The sequence below is a fragment of the Fukomys damarensis genome, unplaced genomic scaffold, assembly GCF_012274545.1.
Source record: "Fukomys damarensis isolate Sample0158 unplaced genomic scaffold, DMR_v1.0_HiC HiC_scaffold_28, whole genome shotgun sequence".
Classification (NCBI taxonomy): domain Eukaryota; kingdom Metazoa; phylum Chordata; class Mammalia; order Rodentia; family Bathyergidae; genus Fukomys; species Fukomys damarensis.
In genome coordinates, this window is record NW_022900940.1 from 40523319 (window position 1) to 40547884 (window position 24566).

The following is a 24566-nucleotide window of genomic DNA, read 5'->3' on the forward strand; positions in this document are numbered from 1 at the left end:
ATGAAGGGGGAAGAAGGCAGGGGTTGAGGAGAACATCCCTCCCTTCTAAAAATGTGCGGTTAGTGTCTTTGGACAATATACCTGCTCCTTCCCTGAGAAAATGTCAGGGCTCTAACTGGAACTGGACTCAAGGGTGGGCAGCCAGTGACATGGGCACAGACACACTACTACTTTCTAGCTCGCGTGCAGGGACAGTGTCCCGGCTGGTGGGCGGCTGGTGGAAGGTAATATTGCAGACCTTAGGGGTCCCTGCTTCCCTAGGCTCAGATGGAGAAGCCCCCTCCTCTGTGGCCACTCTCCTAACCCCAAGTGATGAAATCCCAGCTGCAGAGCAACAGTCGCCCTGCCTGCGGGCCACACACCTCGGGGGACCACGCAGCTCTGAAGGGGCTGCTGCGGACACGGTAGACAGGTCAGTGCAAAGAGGAAAGACTGGCTCCTCTCCAAAAGCCTGTGCTGCCTGACCACCAGCTCAGACCCCGTCAGACACTAGAAGACATGGGTCTGCAGGGTACGGGGAGGAGATGGCATGGGACCAGCCTGCCCTGAGCTTAAAACACTCTGCTTCCTCCGAGGTCTGGCTGGGAGTGTGCCACGGGGCCCTGGGGTGCAGACCGTGATCACCTGTCTTCACCCCTGCCTGGAGGGCAGGGGACCTTGCCTCACACTGTTCAGTGCCTAGCATGGCAACTGCTGGGTGTTAAGTGTCTCAGAGAATGAAAGATGTTGGAGCCAAACTCTCACAATAGCAGGAGGCACCTTTAGACAGTAAAGTGAACCACAATTGGGACACGGTGGCCTCGCTTTTCCCGCAGTGTTGACACCTCCACTGCAGCAGCCAGTCTCCCTGGGAACTGTTGGGGGGCAGAGAGGCTAATTTGGCTAGAGGCTTCCAAAGGGATTTTCTATATGGCACGTCTGTAAGAGGACCTCCTGCCCGGGGACACAGGGACAGGAAAGGCCCTGCTCAGAAGCTTCACCAAAAGCTAAGATCAAGCAAAAATTCTATAAAACTCATAGAAAATAGGGGTTTGAGCACACCACAAGACAACTGCGATTTCAGCCACATGACTCTGAATTTAAGAACAGGTCGTGGTCGTTATAAAGGGGTCCCGGCTCCCCCGAGATGCTCAGAATGGGAACTCTGCCATGGGCTCGTCATGGGCTTTATTCTCCTCTTCCATTATCCCATTTCAAAAGAAACAACCTATCTTTCAAGGGACAAGTCAGGGTCTTCGAGATGACAGCCTAACAAAGGGACTAGTTTCCCGCAGTCCTTGCTGTCCCCCACGGTTCTAAGAGCCACATAGTGTGAGGCTCAACTCTTTGCCCATGCAGCTGAGTGCCCGTGTGAGCGTGGGAGCTGCAGGCCCGTGTGCCCCGTGTGGGTGTCAGACACCCTGCAAGGAGATCCGGAGATGCCTATGATGTGCGGCAGCTGGCTGGGGAGGCGCTTTCGGTCTCCACTCTGCCATCCTGCTCCGCGAGAGACTATCCATGATCCCTTCCTTCCGGTATATGAGCTCAGCAGCCAAAATTACTTTCAAAGTGTACATTTTTTAAACTGCATCTCTGAAGTATGACAAATCATGGACTGTGGAATTCAAACTCTGTCATTAAAACAAAAAGGAGGAGGAGATGGCATTTGTTGGGCACAAGGAAGCATGACATGCAAGAAAAGCAGGAAGGAACCACCAGCACACCAGGCTACATGCACACAAGTGTGGCTTGTGACACAGCCCTCCCCCGCCGCACCCGTGGGCAGGAGGACTGCTGTGAGGGAGGACGATGCTGGCATTCCCGGGGAACAGCGCAAATTGCCAAAGTATCTTCCAAACTGGAAGATGGTTTTGCCCAAACTTAGCCTGATCAAAAGGGCAGTGCAGCTCGCTTCCTGGGCTGCACAGTGAAGCCCCTAGGGATCCTTAACACAATCTAATGCTCAGGTCCCAGCCCAAAGACTCTAACTGATTGCGCTGGCACTCTGGAAATTTGAAAAGCTTTCAGGTGATTTGAATGTGCTTCTAGCGCTGAGAATTTCAGTCTTGTTAGGCCCGTGGTAAACAGCAGACAGGCGCTCAGCTGGCATCACGCCAGCAAAGTGATCATCAGAGCGGGGCCACTAAAAAGCTGGCTCTGAGCGGCTTATGTCTTCGCAGTGGCTTCTTTTGGAGTCAGTGAGGGTTCAGGACTTGGAGGCAGGGATTAGACTCCATACCCACGTTCTTACTAGGCACAAGAGGCGGCCTGGCAATGAAGGCAGCTGGTGGAGGGTAGGCATGGAACAGAGTGAGCTGATACAATGCTCAGCTCTGGGGTCAACCCCAGTCACCCTGAGAGGACACAGGATAAAGGAAGGACTCGGTCCCCATGCAGCTTTTCAAAAATGGCCTCACAGGACTGGGTGATACAATTCCAAAAAGGAGAATCCCACTCTCATCGGGACTTGGAAGAGATGGCCTCAGTAGCCCTTCAACAGGCCATATGCTTGGGCCTGGTTCCGGGGAAGGCTGCGTACAGAGGGAACTGGGTTCCTGAAGAATCTGGCCACGGGTCCAGGACAGAAGCTGAGTGAAGCTGTGGTGGCCAGGTCTAACCCAGGTGACTCTGAAGTCAGGGACAATTCTTGGGTCCTGAGAGTGAGCTCTACCTGACTTTTTAATGTGCTTTTTGAGGATTAATAACAAGGTAGCCCTGGTTTCCAAACAAGTATGTTGCTTCCTAGGCAGTCAATAAATGTCAGCAACAACCATCCATGGGTCAGAAAAATAGGTGCTGGTTCATTTCACCAGGAATAGACAGGCATCAAAGAGGGAGCAAAAGTGAGCCTACCAGTACTTTAGGAACCCGGCGATGTTCTGACCCAATGTGAAGGAGACAAGGCCATGAGGGCCATTAAACCAGAACAATCAGGGCAGGGAGGTGGGCAGCACGGCGGGGAGGGCTGGGTGAGCATGCGAGCAGGACAATGCAAAGGGCCATCCAAAATGTTTTTTGCAAAGAAAACAAATGCAAGCTTGATTTCTCATTTCCAGGCCAAATCGTCCATTCCTGAAGACTGTGTTGGCAAGTCACAGAGCCACGGTGACTGACCAAGGAGGCCCGAGGTCAGGCCCCAGCTGGATGACTAGGAGGGGAAACAATTTAGATGGCCATGGCCAATCCTTACACGTCCTGCGAGAAACAGTGAAAACCAAATGTGGGAGACCAAAAACAAGTATACAGTCTCTAGGAGTGCTTTTGCTTTAACGACTTCACCGTATATATGTTTATATATACTTGCCGCTACAATTTTCTAAAAATAAAACCAACATGAAAATCAATTAGGCAACAGAAAAAAAAAAGGTCAACAGAGTTTAGGGGAGAGAGCACAGCAAGTTAAACATTGCAAAAAAAAAAAAATTGTATGGCAGCTAGAAACAGCCAACAAGGGACAAAGGGTACTCATGGGGGCTCAGGGGACAAGGCCTCCGAGAACGTGGCATGCACTGCTCCCCTGGGGACCCAGATGTGTGGAGAGGGGAGGGTGTAGGAATCAACAGTCCCATTCTAATGTATTTACACCATGAGGGGCTAAGAATATCCAGCCATTCTTTTTTTAATCTTTAGGTCTCCCCAGAACCAAAGGTAGATGCCCCGTGAACATGTGTTGAAAGATGGAATAAAGGAGAAGGTGGCCCTGAGCATTTCCTCTGTCCCAGGGACTCACAGAGAAACACCAAGGTTTCCTCAGGAGCTCTTTTACCTACTCGCCCAAGGCAGGGAAATGACAAGGCCATGGCTAGGGAGCGTTTGGTCTCAGGGTGCAGATGAGCAGGGAGAAGGTCACTGACTGAAAACAGAGCACGGAAACGCTCACTGGTGTGATGCTGAGGGGTTAGCGGAACGCCGTGAGGGGCCCCATGAAAGCCTGCCTTGTACAGACACCCAGCACTAATTCGAAACTCAAGCCCAGAGCTGGTCCCTTCCTGATGCCCAGTGAAGCAGGGCAACCCTGGGGCACTGCCAGGCGACGCTGGGCCGAAGGGGTCAAGGGCAGCGGGAGGCACAGGGCTCGTGCGCAGCACATGTGAGGAAGCGAGGAAGAGACTGTTGCCCTGGGTGCACGAGGGCCCCCGACAGCCAGCGGTGGGGCAACATGAGAAGGCTGGGTGTCCATCTGGTAAACAAACCTTGGCCGCCCAGGAACTAAGAATTTATACCCTCCAGCTGCTAGAACTTCAAATGTGGAGTACTTCAGGGAGACCTGGAGGGAGGACAGCTTTGGTACCTTCATTTCCACCACAGCTGGCTCTGACCTAGAGGTTCATGTAAGGATTTTTCGATGTGTGTGGCGGGTCAGGCAGGCAGATGTCTGGCCATTAACCCGCGAGAGTTAGGGCCCTGCTGTTCTCTCATGAGCACCAGGTTATTTCATGACGGAGCAGCATTTACATATCCTGAGTGGCCATTTTATAGCTGCCTTATGGAATATTTCATACAGTAGAATTTGCATACGTCTAGGTTTAAAGAGGTTTGGGGTGTGTGTACGTGAGCCTAGTACAACACCATTTTCATATCCTGCCGTGGTATGGACTTGCAGGAGATGAGCCTTAATCATACCCTCACGGACAATGTAACATCTTAGTCTATGGTACTTATTTCATGGAAAATCTGCATTCGCAAGAATACTGCTGCACCTCCTGAACGCTTTGGTTTTAGCAGGGATTTTCACAAATGGTCATACACTCTTATCCCCATAATATACCCTCATGGCAGCGAGGGCAGGTGATGCTAATTCTCCTCCACTCCTGAGGGAACCAAGGCCCCGATCTAGCAAGTCAGGTCTGATGTGGGCTGGAACTGGGCACGACTCGGGATTGCCAGGCTGTTTCACGTCCTACTATTCACATTTCAGAATCAGCCTGGCCCCAGCATGGGCATGAAGAGATTCCACTGTTATCTGATATGTGCTGGGTATAGGACAGACGTAACGATCTCAGCCCCTCAGACACTGCCAGGCAGAGCCCTAGGGTGGGTGCAGAGCCAGACTGGCAAGGTAGAGCAGAGGCCAACACCACACAGTGAGCCTGCCCATGTTCTGCTCATCCCCTTGAAGGGCACAGGTGCTGGGACCCATGGAGAGCTGCTATGACGTGGGGCCAGAACAGTGGCCAGGGACCTCTCTGCCAGCCTCATGGCTTTGGTCAAGCATGGGTCAGCAAGAGCACAGGAGGAAGGTGTGCTTCCTTCACAGGCCTCGGCATTCTGAAAGAGTTCCCAGAATGCCTGTGGGGTTCGTGTTGCTAAACACGAGCTCCTTCCTCTACACTCAACCGCCTAGGACAAAGCAGCATGCCTCCTCCTTGACACACACTGGCCCCTCTTCCCCCACCCCATGGGCACCATGAGGAGGAGCACAGGCCTGGCTGCAAAGGTCCCTCCCACAACCTCCCAGGGTCACCGTGGGGTGGGGGTGAAGGCACACATTAACAACTCAGTTCTACAGCTGGAAAAGCCAAGGCACAAAGCAGCCAGGTGAGCTGCAAAGATCACACGGCTAGAGACAGCGTTCATATACTCACACGATTAAGCCCTAGCTCTTAAAACATTAATATGATCACTAATACGATTTTACTTCCAAAATGGAAATTCTATGTTTACTTCCCCACTTCTTCATGGTAGGGGGTGGACACAGAGCGAGGGAGGAGAGACTAAAAATTGTCCATCTTTTAAAAGAAATTTGTGCTGGGTTTCTAAGGCTATGGATAATCATCGGTGGGGCTTCTAGTCTCTTTTACATCAGACTGCATGAAAACAATCACATTATAGGACACAAAGTTGGCTACTTACATTCACTTCAGTTATAGCAATATCAACGACGCTACCAACAACAATTAAGGCATCAAAAGTGTTCCATGCATCAGTGAAATAGTGCTGTTAGGGAAAGCATTCAGAAGCCACAGAGGAGAGGAAGCACAACAGGAAAAAAGAAGAGAAGGACAGTGTTATCGAAGGGGAACATTCTAGCATTGCGCCACTCGGCTGCTTGAAAAACTGCCCTAATACAAGCATGTCACAGATACATTACTCTCAGTATTGCGTCTAATATAACAAATAAAAACAATTAGAGACACCCTGCCTTACCTTGCCTTTGAGTTCCTGGGGTCAGTGCTGCTGGAAAGCCAGCAGTCAAAGGTGGCTCATGTCTGCAAAGGCCCTGGGCTAAGGTTCTACACTAAGAGGTCCTTTTCCCCAGCTTCCCTTAGGAATTGCCCACTTTCAGACCAAGTGCCATCAGGACCTGTGACTTGTCCAGGTGATGCCCCACAGGGCAGGGAGCAGAGTGTGCAGACAGAGGAGAGAGATGCAGGCCACACAGGTGCATACTCACGTCTGCTTCGCTGAGGGCCACGTCTATAATGCTGCCGATTACGATGAGGGAGTCAAACGTGTTCCAGGCATCATTAAAATACCCCTGGACAGAGCAGGCGGGGGCAGACGTTTATGAGCAGGTATGAATGAAATATCACATGGATCATATGGGAGTCCCCGCAGCACCCATAGCAACCAGGTGGGGTGGGGAAGCCAAAGGGGAGGCGACAATACTGTCCTCTGGTGGAAAGGGGCACAGGGGCAGTGGTGCACCTGTGTGTGTGAGGGTATGCATGTGAGGGGAGTGTGTGCACGCGCACGCACACACACACACACACACACGCACATATACACACACAATCCACAGCTCGGAACAGACAGAGGGCAACCCTGCCTAGCACCCAGTGTGCTGACCCAACCTCACCAGCTGATGGAGAGCAAGGCTCTCCTCTCCTTCCAAGGATCCCAGCCACCCACTCACTTCTCTTCTCCCCATAAAGAGCAGGCTACATCTTTTCATTTCTGAGCCCCTTCAAACAGACCAGCAGCACCCCTGCACCAGTCCAGCAAGTATTTCAAAGGCTGCGCCATGTGTCAGGATGACAAGACCCTGCCTACACAGAGCTCTCAATCTGATGGAGACAGACACGAGGGAAGGGAGATGCTGTGTGGATCTCTAAGGCACAGCATGTGGCGATGGTAGAGGGCCCAGGGCAGGGGAGCTGAGGCAGGCTCTACTGAGCAAGAAGTGCTGAAGGACCAAGAGGATGTTCAAAGGCTCCCACTGTCCTTGAGAGAAGTCTTGGCCAATAGGCTCAATTCTCGCTCTTCCTTTCCCTCTCAGTCTCCCGGGCTAAGAGGACTCCCCTCCATCTCTCAAAAACATGAGCCCCTAGATGCCTTTGCAACCTAACCCCACACATACCTCAACTCCACCTGCCCTCTTCTTCCAAGGTCAGAACAACTCCAGCTCCTCCACGAAAACTGAGCCCTCCAGATTGCTCACGCTCCACCGTGTTGCCTGTATCTGGCTCAGGTCTCATCACCCCTGAGGGCCACTCTACTACAAGTCATCTGAGGATGGGACTGAACTGCTCACTCTGCCCCCACTTCCACCAAACCAGTATCTACCCTGGAGCCTTGAGTCCAATTAGGGCCTGACACACAGTGATGTTTTTCTTCTCCACTGATTTGCACCCTACTGGTCATCCAGCTTTTCCTGGTTCTCGTTTTTAAGACCTTATATCTTGTGCCAGTTTTAACGTACAAAACACATCCCCACACTCGAGACTTGAGATTCATTTGTACCTGCCGCACACTTTATGCTTCCTGGGACTGGCACCGCCAGTGCTAACCCACTGCCTGTTGCTTCCATACCCCAGGAAGCCTCCCTCAGAGGTGGTGGGGAAGACAGAACACAGTGCCAGGAGGCTTCTGGTTGCCAGGGACAGACTGTCAAGGTCAATGACTGTCTATAAACTGTTTCTTCTCAAAAAGTCAGAGCATGTTTTGGAAATAAAAAGCAGGGCTGCGTTACATAAAGGAGAGCCCAGGATGCTTAAAACTGGGCGCATTCAGTGTCATATTAAGGAAAGCAGAACAGGAGGCACTTTGAAGTGTCACATCCTGGGAACCTGTGATCAAATGCAGGCTCACAGGAAGCCACTGCAGAGCCACAGCCTTCTGTGACATTACAGAAAGTACAGATGTGCTGTGTCCTCCCAACTGGATTAAGGATGCTCATTCTACTTACTGTTAATCATTTTCCCCCACTGACGGGGAAGTTACTACCTTGACCCTTTATTGTTTTAATTTCTCGCTAAATAACATGAGATTCCCCATCCAAGCATGTGGTCTCTGACCACTCAGCCTCTCCCCGCTGACAATCAGCTCCTCTCTCAGATCAGCTTCTCACTAACTGCTACTCTCCCGAGCCCTCTCTCAGTAGCCTCAGAGGACAACAAAAGGCCTCAGCCCACAAAGAATCTGAGGATCTGCGTAAAAAAAGCCTAACAAGAAGATGTGAAACTGAGAACGTACGAGTGTGAGAAGGTCCCAGCATGCTCCCTCAAGAACTCCTGGTTCTTGGCTGGCAAAACTGAGGGAAGAAAGGGATCTCGCACCTGGACTCGTGATGTCTGACATGGGCCAGAGAAAAGGTCAGCTGCACCAGGCGGAGCCTGCAGTGCCGAAGCTGATGTCCTTGGGCCGTAAGCATGCGGTGTCCTCCAAAATCACTCGTACTGCTGCAGATGGGTGACAGACAGCTCTGACTGGCAGCAGTGCCACAGACTATGCTGAGGCAGAACCTGCTCCATCTTTGCAGAACTACAAGCAACTCAGAAGCTAAACAGAACATGGTGATCCCCTCCTCTCCTAGAGGGAAGGATCCTGCCGCAATCCAGTTCTTGGTCAGGACTGGCCACTAGGCCTCCAGGGCATTCATGGAGCAGTGGAGACCGAACATCCTTCCTTTTCTCTGACGTGGCCCTGCCTGTACCATATGCTTTGTGCCTGTGTCTCTCTTATCACTTTAGGGATTCACCAGTGACCATACCCAGCGCACGTGCAGTGGACATCAGCCCTTCATTCACCTTGGGGTTTTACTCCTAATACTCATTTTCTGAATGATCAGCTGATACATAAGCTATTCTTCACTGACAAAATTCTGGGGCACTGTGGTGTGTGTGAAATCCTCTTGAATCAACCTTACAGAGGTGCCTTGGGTCCTAGGAATGTCTGGAAATCTCACTGTGTCTGTGGTCTGTGACTTCTTCCCCTCCCCTCTCCTCCTGGATCCCTCATACTCACAAAATTGTGCCAAAACCCTAATAGCTCCTAGACTAAAAGTTGTCACCCCTCATCTAGGTGGCAGGAGGCCTGACTTGGTGCAGGTGGCTGGAATCAAAGGCTCTGACCAGGTGGCTCTGACGGAGTCCAGGGGAGGTAGAAAATGCCAGCCCTCCCTCTCTTCCCACACTGTTTCCACGTTTAGCAACCTCCTATTTAATAAAACCGCTGTCAAGTGAGCATGACTCAGTTCCCCCACCCTCTCCTCACTGACAGCACAGGGCGTAGGGTCTGGGTAACCACAAGATAAGGCCCGAGTTCTGAGCACAACCCCAGGCCCTCTCCTCTTAGCTGACGATAACATGCTCTCCTAGAACTGAACTCTGAAGCTGTGGCCTTCCAAGCAGACCCGGCAATCCAATCTATTTTTCTTCTTTACAGCTCCATGTACTGAAAGGATCAAACAAGTCAGCCACATGCAACAACGATTATTTAGAAACATTTCTGACTCCGGACGTTTAAAGTTGTAAAGCTGACTAATATGGGCCTCGGCGCCAGGAGTTCCATTACTCTAAGAAGCTTATTCCGCCGGACTATCCAGGTGTCTCTTGCCCAACTGGAGGCAAAGCCTGAGCTTTCACTATTCCTGGACCTCTATTTAGACGTGGCAACAGGAAACGGGCAAGACGTGTAGATGGCTGCAAAGGGGAAAACAGAAAAGCAGCCCAAGTCCAGATTCTTTTTCCTGCCCGGACTCACTCTCATCTGCAGATCTGAAGACAATCCAGCTGTCTTTCATCATGCGCCACAGCACTTCCCCTTACCGCTTCCCGCTCGGATGGTCTGGGCAATGCTTGAGCCAAGCGAGGATCCCAGGTGCCACCTGTTAACAGACAGCTCTCCAACTAGTGCGAGCTTTTCCAAACGCGAGGTGGGGGCTTAGAGAAATGCATCCCGGTTCGGCAACTCTGCTCTCTTCCCATATCCTGTGACAGGAAAGGCTCATCCATTTATTCCTTTCCGCAGTCTCCCAGTCTTTACTAAGGAACCGACACAGAGCAGGCCTCACACCAGGCATCACAAAGAGAGCCTGTGGCCTGGAGCAGCCGCTTATCCGCAAATGGAGAGACCCGGAGCAGCGCTGACAACAATGGTGCATGGTAAACACCTCACAGAGGCACACACGAGGGAAGGTCTGTCCGCAGTGGGCTGGTGGGGATGGTGGTCAACAAGGGGTGGCACTGCCAGGGGCCACAGCATGATGAGGGGAAGAAGGGCTTCTAGCCAGAGGACTGTGGATATGGACAGGTCTAGCACCTGCACACTTGGTGAGGGGCTGGAAAGAAGAAACGGCAGGGAGAGCTACAGGAAATGAGGCAGAAATACATGAGAAATACATGAGGACTAGGAATATTAGACTAAAACAATTACATTGTCTTCTCAAGCAACAGGTAGCCAGAGCCAGGAAGAGTGGGTTGGCTGGCTTTTTTGTTTACAGAAAGAGTAAACAGAAGGTGAACAAAAAGAGTTGAGGCCGTTGAGGAAGCAGGGAGGCACAGTGGGCAGGGAAGAGGGCGGGCAGGCCTGGGTGTGTGTGCACCTGCAAGGAGAGAAGCAGACCAAGAGCGAGCTAGGAGGCCCTGGCATCAGAGGGACAGGATGAGAGGACGGCTCATCAAGAAGCCCAGCATAAAATTCTAAGGGCAGAAATATCTCGTTACAAGCATTATGTGGTACTGAAAATAAGTCATCATCTAGAAAGATGTGATGAGTGAAGAACTGAAAAGACAAGATTACTTCTATTTTCCCAGAGCTGGGGAGCATGTTCTGGGGAGACTGCGGGGGCCTTTTAAAGAAACCCTGCTCCTGCTGAGGGCCCTGGAGCAAAGGACACCACACACTGGCAAGCAGAGATGGCAGCAACAAAACACGTTCCTCTTTCCCAAACCTGACTTACTTTTTCCACCCAAAGGTTAGGAGTATAAATCATACATTTTAAATGTAGAATCCCTAACAAAATATTTTAAGGACTAAGACTTGAAAAGCTCACAGCCATCACAGGTAGCCTGGACCTGGACCAAGTCCTGGACAAAAACCCGGAGGGGTGAGATCCGGAAATGCACAGGGAAGCCAGGCAGGCCCTCCGACTCCACAAGGTGAGCGCTAATGTTCCTGAGCCCTGAGCCAGGATGTAAAGAAAAGACTTCTTGCTGAATGTCTCTCCTGGGAGCAAGAAAACTCATCGGAGAATTCGAGTGGCTTCTGCTGGAAGCACTGGAGGCAAAGGCCAGGGGAACAGGGCTTGTCTTTTTACCTAAACTGTGAATCACAGCCTACCTTTCAGAGCCCTAAGGCTGCATGATTAACTCCAAGAGGAAAGCACAATGCAGAGTACACCAGGTCAGCACCCAACAGGTGGATTTTCCTGTACTCAACATAATAAACTAAACAACCCCCTTGCCTTGTGCTAATTCTTCTACTCTCTGGTTTCTCATCACCTTCTGCTCTTGCCTGACCTAAGCCTACTACTCCCGTGAAGCAAGACTGCCTCCCCACTGTGCAAGAGCCCAGTTCTGGGTTTCTCACCTCTGCCCTCTCCCAGCCTTCTTGCTTGCAGGTGCTGGGGAACTGTACCCCACATGGCCTTGTGCCATTCCCCTCTAAAAATGCTATTATGAGGTCCCATTTCTAAATCAGATTTCCCAACATACAAAAAGTCCTCAGGGTCAGGAATCTCCAAAATTTTTAAACCTTGCCTCCTAAAATGCCTTCCCACCTACCAGTAAGGATTTTGTCTAACTTCTCTTTATGCATCTGTTTCCCAGAACAACTGCATCCCCATCTCTCTTGACAGAGAAGATGTTGAGGCTCCCTAGAAGGTGTGCCCACAGTGCCCAGGGATCCTGGCACAGAACTCCTCAAAGAGGTGCAGACTCGCCCGAGAGGAGAATGATGTCCCATGTGGCCATCTCCTCGGAACTTGGCCCTCTGCCAGCTTGACAACACCTTTCCTCAGCCTGATTAGCCCACCTGACCACGATAGAAGGGGCCCTACTGGCTCATCTGTAAAAGACCATCCTTGCCAGGCACAGCTTGTGAACATCAAAAAAGAGAATGAGAAAAAAGGTCAGGAAAGATTTCAAGAAGAGCTCTGATACTGGGTGAATTCATCCTTTTTTTGCACATCCAGGAACATAGTAATATAAAATCTATTTTCCCAGGCTTTGGTGAACACATAGGCAGTGCTCTTCGAGTGTAGGGGTGTAATACTTTTATTTTAAAAGTTCAATTATAATGTGGAACATCTTCTGCACTGCAATTTCTGGACAAAACCACCCATTTAAAAACTCTGATCTATTAGTTCTGATTTCCCCTTGGTATCACTCATCCGTTCACACGTCACTGAACTCTCCTCCCAGGCATGGAAATTTACAGGGTGAGCAATGTGCTCTAAGCCATCGGTGCACTGGCCTATTAGAAGGTGCATGTGTGCATGTGCACGCACACGCACATACACACAAACACATGCCCACGTATACACACTAATGCATACCGAGTGTACACAAACCAGGCACAGATACTCATTTACATACACACACACACACACACACATACATATAAGGCATGTTCTCACACACTCACACACTGTCGGTGAGTGTATGTTCTCCTCAGCCAAGCTTTCAAAAACTGCAGCGCTTACTCACTAGGCAAAGGAGGAGGACATGGCTCAGGGTATCTGGGACATGTTCCATGGGTATGTTCCATGTGTACTGTTCAAGTACTTTTCACATTCTCATTCTGCAACCTTTTCCATCAGCTCAGACAAATATTGTTCAAAGAGGTAAGAGGGAAGCAAACCAAAGTCTTAAAGGAAATTAAGATGAATTTAGAAAAGGGGGGAATGTTTATGGATGCAGATATGGACAAGTCACAGTAGGTAACATCTGGCCATGCATAAGGTGCCAAACTGGACCCCACTGCAGGCACCCCCATTAATCACTTACAGATATCCCTTCTTTTTGGCCCACAATGATCTGATAAAGATTGCATCAAAATTAATTCAAATTAAAGAAAGGAACAGTCTGGAATTAGAATTTCATGTAATTATAGAGCATATGAAACCACTCATTTCTTAAACTATGCCTTACTTACATTAGCGCTGTTCAATAGCTTGCACGCAGATAACCAATAGCTCTGTCACTCTCCTACTCTGAGAGTTTGTGCTAGGGAGGAGGCCGAGGCCCAAGTGCCGCACAGGTCAGCTGGGCTCAGCTGCTCTGCCTAGGGTTCTCAGGTTTCAGGGTGTTGCTGCTTGATGAGGACGGCAGTGGCAGTGGTGGCAGTGGCAGTGGCTGACAGTCTACAGCATGGCTCCACATGCCAGATGCTCCTTTAAGCACTGAATATAGAATTTTGCACTCGACATAGCAGCCCCAGGAAATAGGCATGCCAGTACCCTCATGTTATGGGTGGGGAAACTGAGGCACAGGGCAGTGAAGTAACTTGCTTGAACGCGTGAGTAGTGGAATGAAGATCTAAATCAGTCCGGTCTAGAACCATCCTGTTCCACACCGAACTGCACTGCCTACTCATACTGCAGCCTTGACAGCACGGGGCTGGATGCGCTCCTTCCCAAAGGAGCTACATTATGTCACATCCTCAAAAATAACTTGTATCTCAATAAAATAATTTTTACATCTCAACTTCTTAAATTCAAGTGACAGTTTTCTAAGTCAAAGAATCAAAAAATGCTATGACTGTTAGAAGACTGCAATTGGTTATCAGAACTTCCCAGACAGTCAAAAGGATGCTGTGAGACCAGGAGCAAGTAAAAACCAAAGTCACCATGCCAGAAATCTGAAAGGAAAATCAGGGTCAAACTCCTCCTGATGGTTGTCAAAACATTTTCCCCAGTGTTCAGATAATGAGGCAGGTTTTCCCGAGATGGCATGATACATGCTATTCTAGAAACAAAATCAGTTTTCAAAACAATGTTCAGCCTACAAATTCCCACTTCTCGCCTCTTCTTTTTCTCAGAATTGTTTTTATGAGGTTTTTCTTTTGTAGATTTATTTTCCCAGCTGCACACAAATGCCCTAATCAGATTTTAATGTTATCAGGTGGTAACCCAGTTAGCAGCCTGAACAATTCAGCATAATTCGGTAACACAAGGTGAACAGGAAGTGGGTGCTTCTCTGGACTGATTCAGCAGTAGCCTTTGCAAACTGGATTCAGCAACTCACCTTAGGCTTAAATGCAATGACTTTCAAAACCATTTCAACGGTAAACACCCCAGTGAAGACCATGTTCAGAATGTCCATGGCGTCATTGAACATCTTGGACTGCTCGTAGTGCTATGGGTGAAGACAGAGACACGGTCCTCAGAGACTCGGCCACAATCTCACACCTTCACAAATGGTGCCTCCCCAGCCCCTTGTACCCTGACGGGCACCCTCCACAGCCTGGCAGCACCATCTCCCAGTGGTCCGACTGGCACTGCATCCCACGGTGACCTCCCACAGAGCACAGGGCGTCTGTGACAAGATGAGGATGATTGAATGATGGAGGGGAAGACACATCTACTTTCTCAGCACAGGACAAGGGGAATGCACCCTTTCTTCTGGCAGAGCTTATAGTCAGGCCCTCAACTGGGGCACAATACAGATACCACCAAAGTGTCTACGAATAAAGGTGGAATTTGGTGCCTTCTGGGGTACGTTCAATGAAAGACACTATTACCTTTACTTTGTACTTTTCCTTACATCAACACAAGGTTCTTTTCACTCAAAAAGAATTTTTAAGTTAAGAAAAGTGCCAGATACCTTATTTTTTACTGTCTTCAGGCCCATTTTCCAGACAGCACAGAAAGCTCTCTTAAAGTTTGGGCAAAATCTGGACCCAGACCTTGGTCTGTGTGTCCTGTCCCAATTTTTTATCTAGTCGTCAATATAACTTCTGAAAAACCACACTGTATTCTGACTTGGCTAAATCAAGGGAGTTGCAACGCTTGCCTGGGATGCCAGCAAGAAATGACTGGAGCACTTGAGGTCAAACCCAGTATCTCAGGAACTAGGAACCTCTACCCCCCGAATACTGGGAGCCCCTTGAACATGGGGATATGGCTCAGGTTTTACTTTTGAATCCTGGGTGTTACAGTGTGGTTGCCCTGGATCAAAATCACTGCCACTGACAGCGCAGCACAAACCTTATCTCTGAGGTAAGTGCAATAGATCGTCCCACTTAACCAATAAAGAAACTAAGGTTCAGGGCATTTAAGTAATTTTCCAAGGCCACCCAGCTGGTGAGGAATAAGCCAGAACTGAAGTGCATGCCTGATGGACTCCAGAGCTTTCGTCCTCAGTTGCTGTCTGGCCACAGAAGGCCCATGTGGAACTGAATACCACACACAGGCTCTGTGGAAATATTACGTGCCCTCACGCGCTACAGGCAGTCTCAACCAAGGAAGCAATCTTAATCATCTACTGTAACCACAGTCAGCCAGAATAGGACTGCCACACAACAACATCAGAAAATCAAACCCATCCTCTCATGTGAGGGGCAGCACTCTACCCTCAGAATCTGGGGTATGGGGCTGTGCAGAATGCCCACACTTGGTCCCCACAGCTGTCTCCATTTTTACCTGCATGGCCAAGCAGAGTGTGTTGAGCATGATGAGCACAAACATCATGTATTCGAAAGGCGAAGAGTTCACCACGTACCAGAACTTGTACTGGTAGGGGTTTTTGGGGATGTATCTCCGCAAGGGACGTGCTTTCAAGGCGTATTCAACACACTGACGCTGTAAGGGCAGAAAAGGGACAGCACCAGGTTCTGAGCACTTCTAGGGAAGGAGCACACGGTGTCATTTGCTCTGTAAGACCTCACTTCAGCTTTCCGGGAAGGGACCAGGGGCAAGTCCAAGTGCCGAGGACATGAACAGCACCCATCCTGCAGCCTCCACTGCTGTCTCTACTCCTCACAGCAGCCCCAAGGAGAAGCAGAGCACCCCTTTTGCTTATTACAAAACAGAGCTCTTGCTGTTTTTGCTAAGATCCTGTAAAATACAAACAAGCACAGGAAGGACGGGGCCTCGGCCTTTCCTCTCTGCTGGTGGGACCTGTCTCCAGGGCTGCCTGTGCTGTGTTCTGGCAGAGGAGGCCAACTGACAGGCATAAAACCTCAGTGAAGAAGAGAGGCTGTGCTCACTGAAGGACTGGCAGCCCGGGCAGCTCAGACAGACTCACGCAAGACGCCTCTCGGGAGCCAGAATGTTCATGGTACAGACAGCCGGGCTGAACTAAGGCTGGGTCTAGCCAGAGCGCCGACCTCCCGCTCACTCTGGGATGACATGGTCTGTCCTCTGCAGCCAGCCCTGAGGGAGCTGGAGCCTCCAGTCCTGAGAGCCTTCCGTTCGTCCTGAGGACCGAGCCCCGTCCCTGCTGTACTGCTTTGACTCCGGGTGTGGGCAGGTGTCAGACAGGCTTGGGGCCTGCTCTGACCTCATATACTGACTCCAGGGATGCTGCTACCTCGATGTGAGCCTCTCTGGGACCTCACTGCTGACTTTCTTGCAGTCCCAGCCCTTCCTGGCTGGCCTGAGCCTTGCCCTCCAGTAGATAAAGAGCTGAACCATGCTTCTCTCTGTCACTGGTGGGATCTGCATGGATACCCCGGCAGCACAAAGGAAAGTCCTCCTCCAAACTGAGCCAGCACACCCTCACATTTTCTGCCTCCTGGGACAAAATACTTCATCATGCCACTGCCACTCCCCTCAGGAAGCCCAGGCTGTGAGGTCATCCTTGTTTACTATATCATTGGTAAGCACTAACGTCTCGGCAAGTGGACTGGGGAAATTCCTAGAACAGACTTTCAATCTCACAGCCATTTTTAGGGTTCAGTTCCTTAATGCCCTCCATTTAAAGATGAGGAAGCAACCCCTGGGAAGAACAGGAATGTACCCAACGTCACCAAGCAGGTGCAGGCACAGCAGGGCCAGAGCACGGGGCCCTTGGCTTCCCCGTGTCACCCCATAAACATAGCCAAAGGCCCTCACTTCTACCAGACCAGCAAAAACAAGGAACCAGATAAAGAATGAATAATGCTGGTGGAACCTCAGTCCTGAGTGTAGAGTCTGACCTTCCAGGTGGTGTTATAGGGCTCTTTCTAATCAGCGGCTTGAGACCAGGGGCAACTCAGCTTCTCCGGGAGATGCCTGCCGACGCCCGGGGATGTTTTAGTTCTCACTACCGGAGGAAGGGGATGCTACTGGCCTCTAGTGGGTGGTGGATGACCAGGGATGTTGAACATTGTGGAGTGCCCAGAAAGCACAAATAAAAAGAATTATCCAGCCCAAAGTATCAGTAGTACCAAGGTGAGAATAGTCTCTTGGTAGAGACTGTGGAAATTTGAGCAGGTGCTTCTGGACCCCAGGCTACAGAATCCCACAAGACACTGAACTGTCAGTGATGGGCCATGGTCACAGAAAGTGGTGATTTTTTGCCACCATGTCTGGGGATGGATTTTGCAACCACAGAATCTTTCCTGCCTCTGAGGACCTAATTTTCCTGTCACCCCAAAAGGGTGACCTGACCTGGCTGGGAGCGTGCTCTGAACAGGCTGCGCTCAGGGGGCCGTCTCTGTGCATGGTGGAAGCCCTCAGCGGAGGAGGCACTCCCCTCTTCCTGACGAGAAGCACAAAGTGTATGATTTTAACCTGATTTTTGTCCAGCTCACAGTTCTTATACTCTTTTTCTCCCTGCTCCTGAAACGTAACGATGACAAAGCCCACAAAGATGTTCATCATAAAGAAAGCAACAATGATGATATAGATGATGAAGAAGATGGAGATCTCCACGCGGTAGTTGTAGACCGGGCCGACGTTCTCTCCATTTGAGTCGATGGCTTTATATAACAACCTGGAGAGCAGAAGAAACAAGTGAGGACCTGCTGGTCCCATTCAGACCAGCCCACACCCCTTCCAGATGTCCCCAGAGTCCTCTCAAATCCTCCCTAAGCCACTGGTTGTCAAGCCCTCTCAAGGTGCCCCCTTCAAGGCCTCGGACACTCTCAAGTCTCTAAGGCGCCCTCCTCCTCCTCAGACCCAGCCAGCTGGCATCTGGAGAAGGAGCCACCCAGGATATAATCCATGAAAGATCATTCTGAAGACTGCCAACTACAAGGTCCCACAAGTATTCACTAAGACTTCTTTCTAGTCACAGAGAGGAGAGAGAAGAACACTATGCAACACATTACATGAAGTGGAAACTGTACAGACGCTAGCAAAAAATAACCGTCCTACTAGAGCATTTCCAAAGAACTAAGGAAAGTTTTTAAAATTGAAATAAGCACTGAAGTAAACATACGTCAAGCAGAACTCTTAACAAGAAGGAAATTACGGTAACTATCTCCACTTGGATGCACATTCAACCACTGGGGCAGACATTCTTTTACCCCCGGGCCACCTCATCTTTGCTTCTGTCTGGAAAGGCAGATATCACTGTCTTCCTCATTTTATGGGCACCCAGAGAGGGATCCAAGTGCCCACGGTCATACTCCTCAGGGCCAGAGTTGGGGATTAGTTCAGTTCCTTTGGCCCCAAGTTCCAGGTTGGTTCACTTTTCCTCAGCTGCCTCCATGATTTCTTAAAGCACAGGGTCTGACACTAGCACTGTGGCTAGCACCTCTTTACCTGGCCTCTTTTCTCCCAGGACCAGTTTCCTAACAAGCAAGCCCCACTCAATTGCTTCAGTACCCAACAGGAGTTTCTGAAAATATATGACTTGGACTGGTACCCAAAGCTCTGCGAGCTTGCAAAGACCAGCCTGCCCACCTTCTGTGGTTCCTCTGGGCACATCGCATCAGAGAAAGCAAAAAAGGCACAAGAGATTCTCCCCCTGCTTTGCATTCTCCTTCTTCCTTCTTTACCCACCCAAATCTCAGCCATCCTTCAGGACCTACTGGGCACATCTAGGACATACTAAAGCTCCTATCTCATTTGACCACCTGCACCCTATACTAGATTTGGGCTTTGAAGGGAGGAACCATGTGGACACTGCTGTTTCTTTCCCAGGCTGAGCACAGCCGTGTGCACAGAGCTGATATCAGAAACAGACCTTATTAATTTTTTTGGTACTGGGAATCAAACTCAGTGCATCATACTTGCCAGGCAGGCACTGAGCAAAAACATAGCTTTATGAACAAGCACGGGAGTGTCTTCATGAAAGAAATGGTGCAAATGGGCCAGGGATTTAGTTCAGTGGTTCCACCACCTGCCTTGCAAGCACAAGGACCCGAGTTTGATCCCTTGTACCAACAACAACAACAAAAGAAATGGCACAATGGCCACTGTCCACAATCAGTACTAAGCATCAGAGGAAAGAACATTTGGAGATGCGTGCAAACCCCCTTTAGGAGCAGGAGAATGGCAGCTTTACTGAAATAAGACATCAATGGGAGTTTGCACAGCAAATGCCTCTTAGTTCCATCCAGAGATGCTGCCCCAGACCTACACTATCCTGCTGCAAATCCGACACTCCTGGTAAGCAGGCTGCACAAAGTAATCATGTGCTAATCAGTCAGAGAAGCACCGTGGGCCAAGAAGTCATGAGAAGTGGCCCAAAGTTAGAGAGTCACAGGACACGTCTGAGACTGAAGAACACATGTGGGACTCTCCCGGAGAGTGGACTCAGCCCAGAGCCCCCAAGGAACAAGCAGCAGCCTCCCAGAAGACTGCACGTTTGCTGTACTCACGCAGGCCAGCCCTCGAAAGTGGAGACCGTGAAGAGTGCCATCATGGCAGAAAGTACGTTGTCGAAGTTGAAATCGCTGTTTTGCCAGATCCTTTCGCGGACCATGGGGCTATCAACATCTCCATCCTTGTAGAGGATGAAAAGCCCTCTGTGGAGGAAAATGAGTGAGCATCACTCGGCTTCACACGTGGCAGGCAGACACAGCATTAAGTCAGCCACAGAGCCCCGGTCCTACCTCCAGGCACGTCACAGTCAGCCCCAGCAGAGCCACACACCTGAGCATGACACAGGTGAGTTTCTCCTTTGCTCTCCCTGCATCTAATCTACTCTGCAGTTCAAGCAACTATGGAGTAACTACAGTGCACTGTGTATTCTCCGGAGCAGCTAGGCAGACATCCAGCATATGTCTGTTAACAAATGGAAAGCACAAAACAGTAAACACTTCGCATAAAACGGGCTCAGAGTATATGTCAAAGAATCAGAGCTTTGGCACAGAAAATTCTAAAAGCTCTGGGAAATAAGCCCAGGTATATTCTTATCTCACCACATCTCTTTCTCTTCATACTAATGATATTCCCAGTTTTCTCCCCAAGAGAATTCCATAATTATTACTTTACAGGGGAGGAAGCAGAGGAAGAGGGAAGAGACAGCATCTGCACTCTGCTCCTGTATGGCTCTGCTTTGGGGGGCACTCTGCACCCCACATCTTGGGTGAATGGTGCCTCGGAAGCTGCATGGTCACAGTCAAATTACAATCGCTGCCTTGTGACGCACTATCTGCTAGAGGAAACTCCAACCAGCACAGGTCATGTGGGCAGCCAGATCCAGGTTAGTTACACAGCCGAAAGATGGGAACATACAGATTCTACGGTCTTAAGCTCTGGGCAGTGGTCTCTGGGCCTGCCTTCTCATTCACTGGGCATCTTCGAATAAGAGCACAAGCACATCCCACTTTATCTCCCCTCTGCCAGTTCATGTGAATGAAAGCATGGTTCTAACCTAAGGGGAGCAAGGAGAGTGGAAGTCTGGGATAATCTCCCATAAGAGAGTAGCCAGCTCCTGCATACCAAAGAGCTGAGCTGCAAGATCCGACTGGAGGGAATACCAGCCACACGTGAGGGAGCTCCTTGTGGCATTTCACAACTGTTATTTATCCCTGTTTATACATTCTCTGCCAAACAGCAAAAGCCCACTGATCTGTTCTTTTGGGATGAGAAAAAGTTCTGAATCTAGAGGTGACAGCCACCCAGTGACGGGACTACACCAAATGCTCCTGAATTGCTCCTTTCAACCACTGACTTTATGTTACCTGAATTGCACCTCAATTTTTTTAAAAAAGTGAACAAAAATACCACACAACATATATTCAGCCATGACCTGCGCACGCAGGCATTTTATTCCCTGACAAAAAGTTCTGAAACACTAGCACGAGTGAATCATTGAGGTTTTGTATTTATTCTTCCAAATTCCCTACGCTGCTCTCCAGACACTGACCTGCATTCCTCGGGGTTACTTTTGGCTTCATCTGTGCAGCGATAGAACTTCCCCTAGGTACAGAACAGACAGTCAAGCAGAGGCTCCTCCTCAGGCAGCCAGCCCAGCCGCAGGCTAAAGGCACACTGCTCTACCTTGAACAGCTGCACCCCAATGCAGGCGAACATGAACTGGAGGAGGGTGGTGACGATCATGATGTTGCCGATCGTGCGGATAGCCACAAACACGCACTGAACAACGTGCTGGGGAGAGAAGGGTGGGAGAGGAAAGAGGGGTGTCACTTTCCTGTGTTGTTTTAGCACGAGGTGAGCTAACACCCACCCAGGGCTCCTATGTTTGTGGGCATTTTCATAAGGTTTTCCAACCTGTGCTTTGTTTTTCAGACTGTCTGCAGGGAGGTGCCATGGGCCATCACAGCCACTGTGAGGAGCACTTTGTAAGGAGGCCCCCTTCAGCGGCTTCCAAAGAAGTCCATACAGTCAGGACAAATGCTATGGGGTACACAGCATTGCCTGACACAGGACCACAGGGCTCCCCATCCCACAAAGGGCAAAGGAAAATGCAAACTCTTTTTTGGATAATCTGTATGAAGACAGATTTAAAAGCTAAGATAGACACAGATACTACTGATAACAAAACATATTAAACCACTGGTAATCAAACATTAAGAAAAACATCTCAAATTAACAAAAACAAGATAACTTTTAAAGTGCCATCAGTGCATGGCAGAGATGGAGTTATCAGTGAGAAAGGTCTCTTTGAAATCCACCAGATCTCATCTCAGCTCTGGTCAGTAATTACAGGACAGTCAGTAATTACGGGCAGCTCTAACCCTTCCAGCCCCCCTGGAAGGAAAACCACCAATACCTTAAGTCCTTTTGCTCTGTTGATTGCTCTAAGGGGCCGCAGGACCCTTAAGACCCTCAGAATCTTCACAACAGAGATGGCACTGGATCTAAGGACGAGCACAGGTAAGAAAGCAAACTGAGCATAGGATGCATGGGTAGAATACCTTGAGATTCTTATTTCACCTCTCTGATACCACAGCACAATGCGCACAGGTTGCGCGTGGAGCTGAGCTGATCTCTCTTCAGGGCTTCAGCAGGATCGTCTTCCAGACACTCCAAGAGCCCTGCCTCAGACGCACAAAGCACAACCTACAAACTTGCTTTGTTCTTTACATTCACTGTACAAGGGGTGATCCAAATATACCGTGAAAGTTTAAATTTTAAAATTGTATTATTATGAAAGACTCATTGCCCATTAATTTTCCTCAAAATACTCCTCGTGTCAAACACATTTATCCCACTCTTCTTGCCACTTTTTGAAGCAGCGTTCTCTTTTGTGTCCTTACTAGAGGCGATGAAAAATATGGTGACTGTTGCTGCGAGTGTCATCCGACAAAAAGGCAGGCTTGGTAAAAACATGATGTGTGTTTTCATCCACACCTTATTCACTGGATCTGGCACTGTGTGACTTCTGTCTCCTCCCCAAAATCAAAATGACCGTGAAAGGTAAACTTTTTTTTGTTTTTTGAATTTGTTTTGGTACTGGGGATTGAACTTGGGTCCCTGTGCTTGCAAGGCAGGCAGCAGAACCACTGAGCTAAATCCCCAGCCCGAAAGGTAAACATTTTGATTTGATTCAGAGCATCAAAGCAGCCATGACAGTGCAGCTAAAGACACTCACAAGAGAGGACCTCCGGCTGCTTCAAAAAGCAGCAAGAATGATGGGATAAGTGTGTTCAAAGAGAGGACATACTGTGAGGGCGATTAATGGTAATGTGGTTTTTACCATAATAAATTTAAACAAATCAAACACCATGTTTTATGATCATATCTAAAGAACATTAGGTACTTGACGGCTTTCAGGTTTCAGTATTTGTTTAAGTTTGGAGTCCTGGTGTAGTACTCTGTTACTGGGGCTTCTCCTGCCATAAAGGACTTACGTGTGGTAGGCGAGATGCACAACCACAATGCCAAGCGGTACCTGTGACAACAGGATAAAGGCGGCATGCTTAACCGGGTGAGCACAACCTTAGGGGGACCCTGGGAAGGCCTTCTAGGAGGTGGCAACCAGGTGAGTCTCAGGAGGAGCAGGAGTCGGCCAGCAGTGGGACTCCAAGCTGAGGGTTAGTGAGGCCCTCGCAGGTAAAGGCAGCCCAGGTAGCTGGGTGGACAGGAGCAGCCTGAGCTGTGAAGGTGCTTCCAAGCTGCAGGGTCCCTCCCGCAGGCAGCAGTGGGAGGTGAGGAAGGCGACAGAGGGAAGCTCCGGAAAGGGTTTCCTGTCCTCTCTGGTTATTGTAAGCTTAACATGGGAGTTAATAGCGATGGTCAGCACCAGAGTCGAGGTGCTCACGGGCTGGCAGGCAAATGGAGCCACATCGGCTGCTCCCACGGGAGCCTGTGCTCTAGGCCCCTAAACAATGCAGGTAAGCAGCGTTCCGCAATGGCTCTTCCCCTCCAGAAATCCCTAAATGCCAGGGAAGGGCCTAGGCCACTAACTTTCAACTTCATTTCCTTCCTGGGAGAAAAATTTTAGAGGCCAGAAGCGCTGCAATCTGAAAACCCAGAGAAATCTTCACTGTCCATGAAGACAGGTGCTTGAGAGGCCATCTGATGCCAGCCCTTCCGGCACACAAGGGAAAATGAGATCCCGAGAGAGGACATCTCCAGGCTGGGATGAACCGCTGGAAGGACTGGGACTTTTGGCATAGGGGAAAATTAAGCAACCCTGGCTAAGTAAATAAAATCATTCAAACAATGCCTAGCCTTTATAAATTATGATAAAATTCCTTACATATCATCCTGTCTTGGGGACACACACATGCGCGCACACGTGTGTACGCACAGGCACATAAATACTCACTGAATCCCAAATGACACCAGAGACACACCAACAACCAGCATGTCCAGCAGATTGAAGTAGCTCCTGCAGAAAGCCCCTTTGTGCAAGAAAGCTCCAAAAGTGGTCATCTACAAACAGAAGCAACGCTTATTTACTGCTTTTTCTCTTCAGAGGTAAAGAAACCTGGGCTCTTCACAAAATCTCAAGGAAACCATGGCTTTATTAATAAGTACATGTCAGGAAGTGAGAAATGCAAATTTCTAACAGGGCTGGGCAAGAGAACAACTTATTCAAACAAAACAGAAAAAGGGCAGCTGATTTCAGACACAATTT

The 24566-nt window shown here is 49.6% G+C and overlaps 1 protein-coding gene across 6 annotated transcripts in view; it reads right to left on the reverse strand.

Annotated features, from left to right (window-relative positions):
* The window catches only part of Cacna1d (calcium voltage-gated channel subunit alpha1 D), a 325064-nt gene that overhangs the window by 38859 nt on the left and 261639 nt on the right, over positions 1-24566 (reverse strand). For 4 of the 6 annotated variants that reach the window (XM_010643039.2, XM_033757092.1, XM_033757094.1 and 1 more), the window contains 9 exons: positions 24255-24361; positions 22254-22341; positions 21521-21628; positions 21387-21439; positions 19894-20040; positions 17858-18059; positions 15785-15943; positions 14388-14498; positions 6374-6457 (listed from right to left, as the gene is read on the reverse strand). In XM_010643039.2, the coding sequence (XP_010641341.1) occupies positions 6374-6457; positions 14388-14498; positions 15785-15943; positions 17858-18059; positions 19894-20040; positions 21387-21439; positions 21521-21628; positions 22254-22341; positions 24255-24361 (1059 nt within the window). Of the gene's footprint in view, positions 1-5832; positions 5917-6373; positions 6458-14387; positions 14499-15784; positions 15944-17857; positions 18060-19893; positions 20041-21386; positions 21440-21520; positions 21629-22253; positions 22342-24254; positions 24362-24566 lie in introns of all 6 variants that reach the window. The other 2 variants (XM_010643036.3, XM_033757093.1) reach the window with 2 other exon arrangements.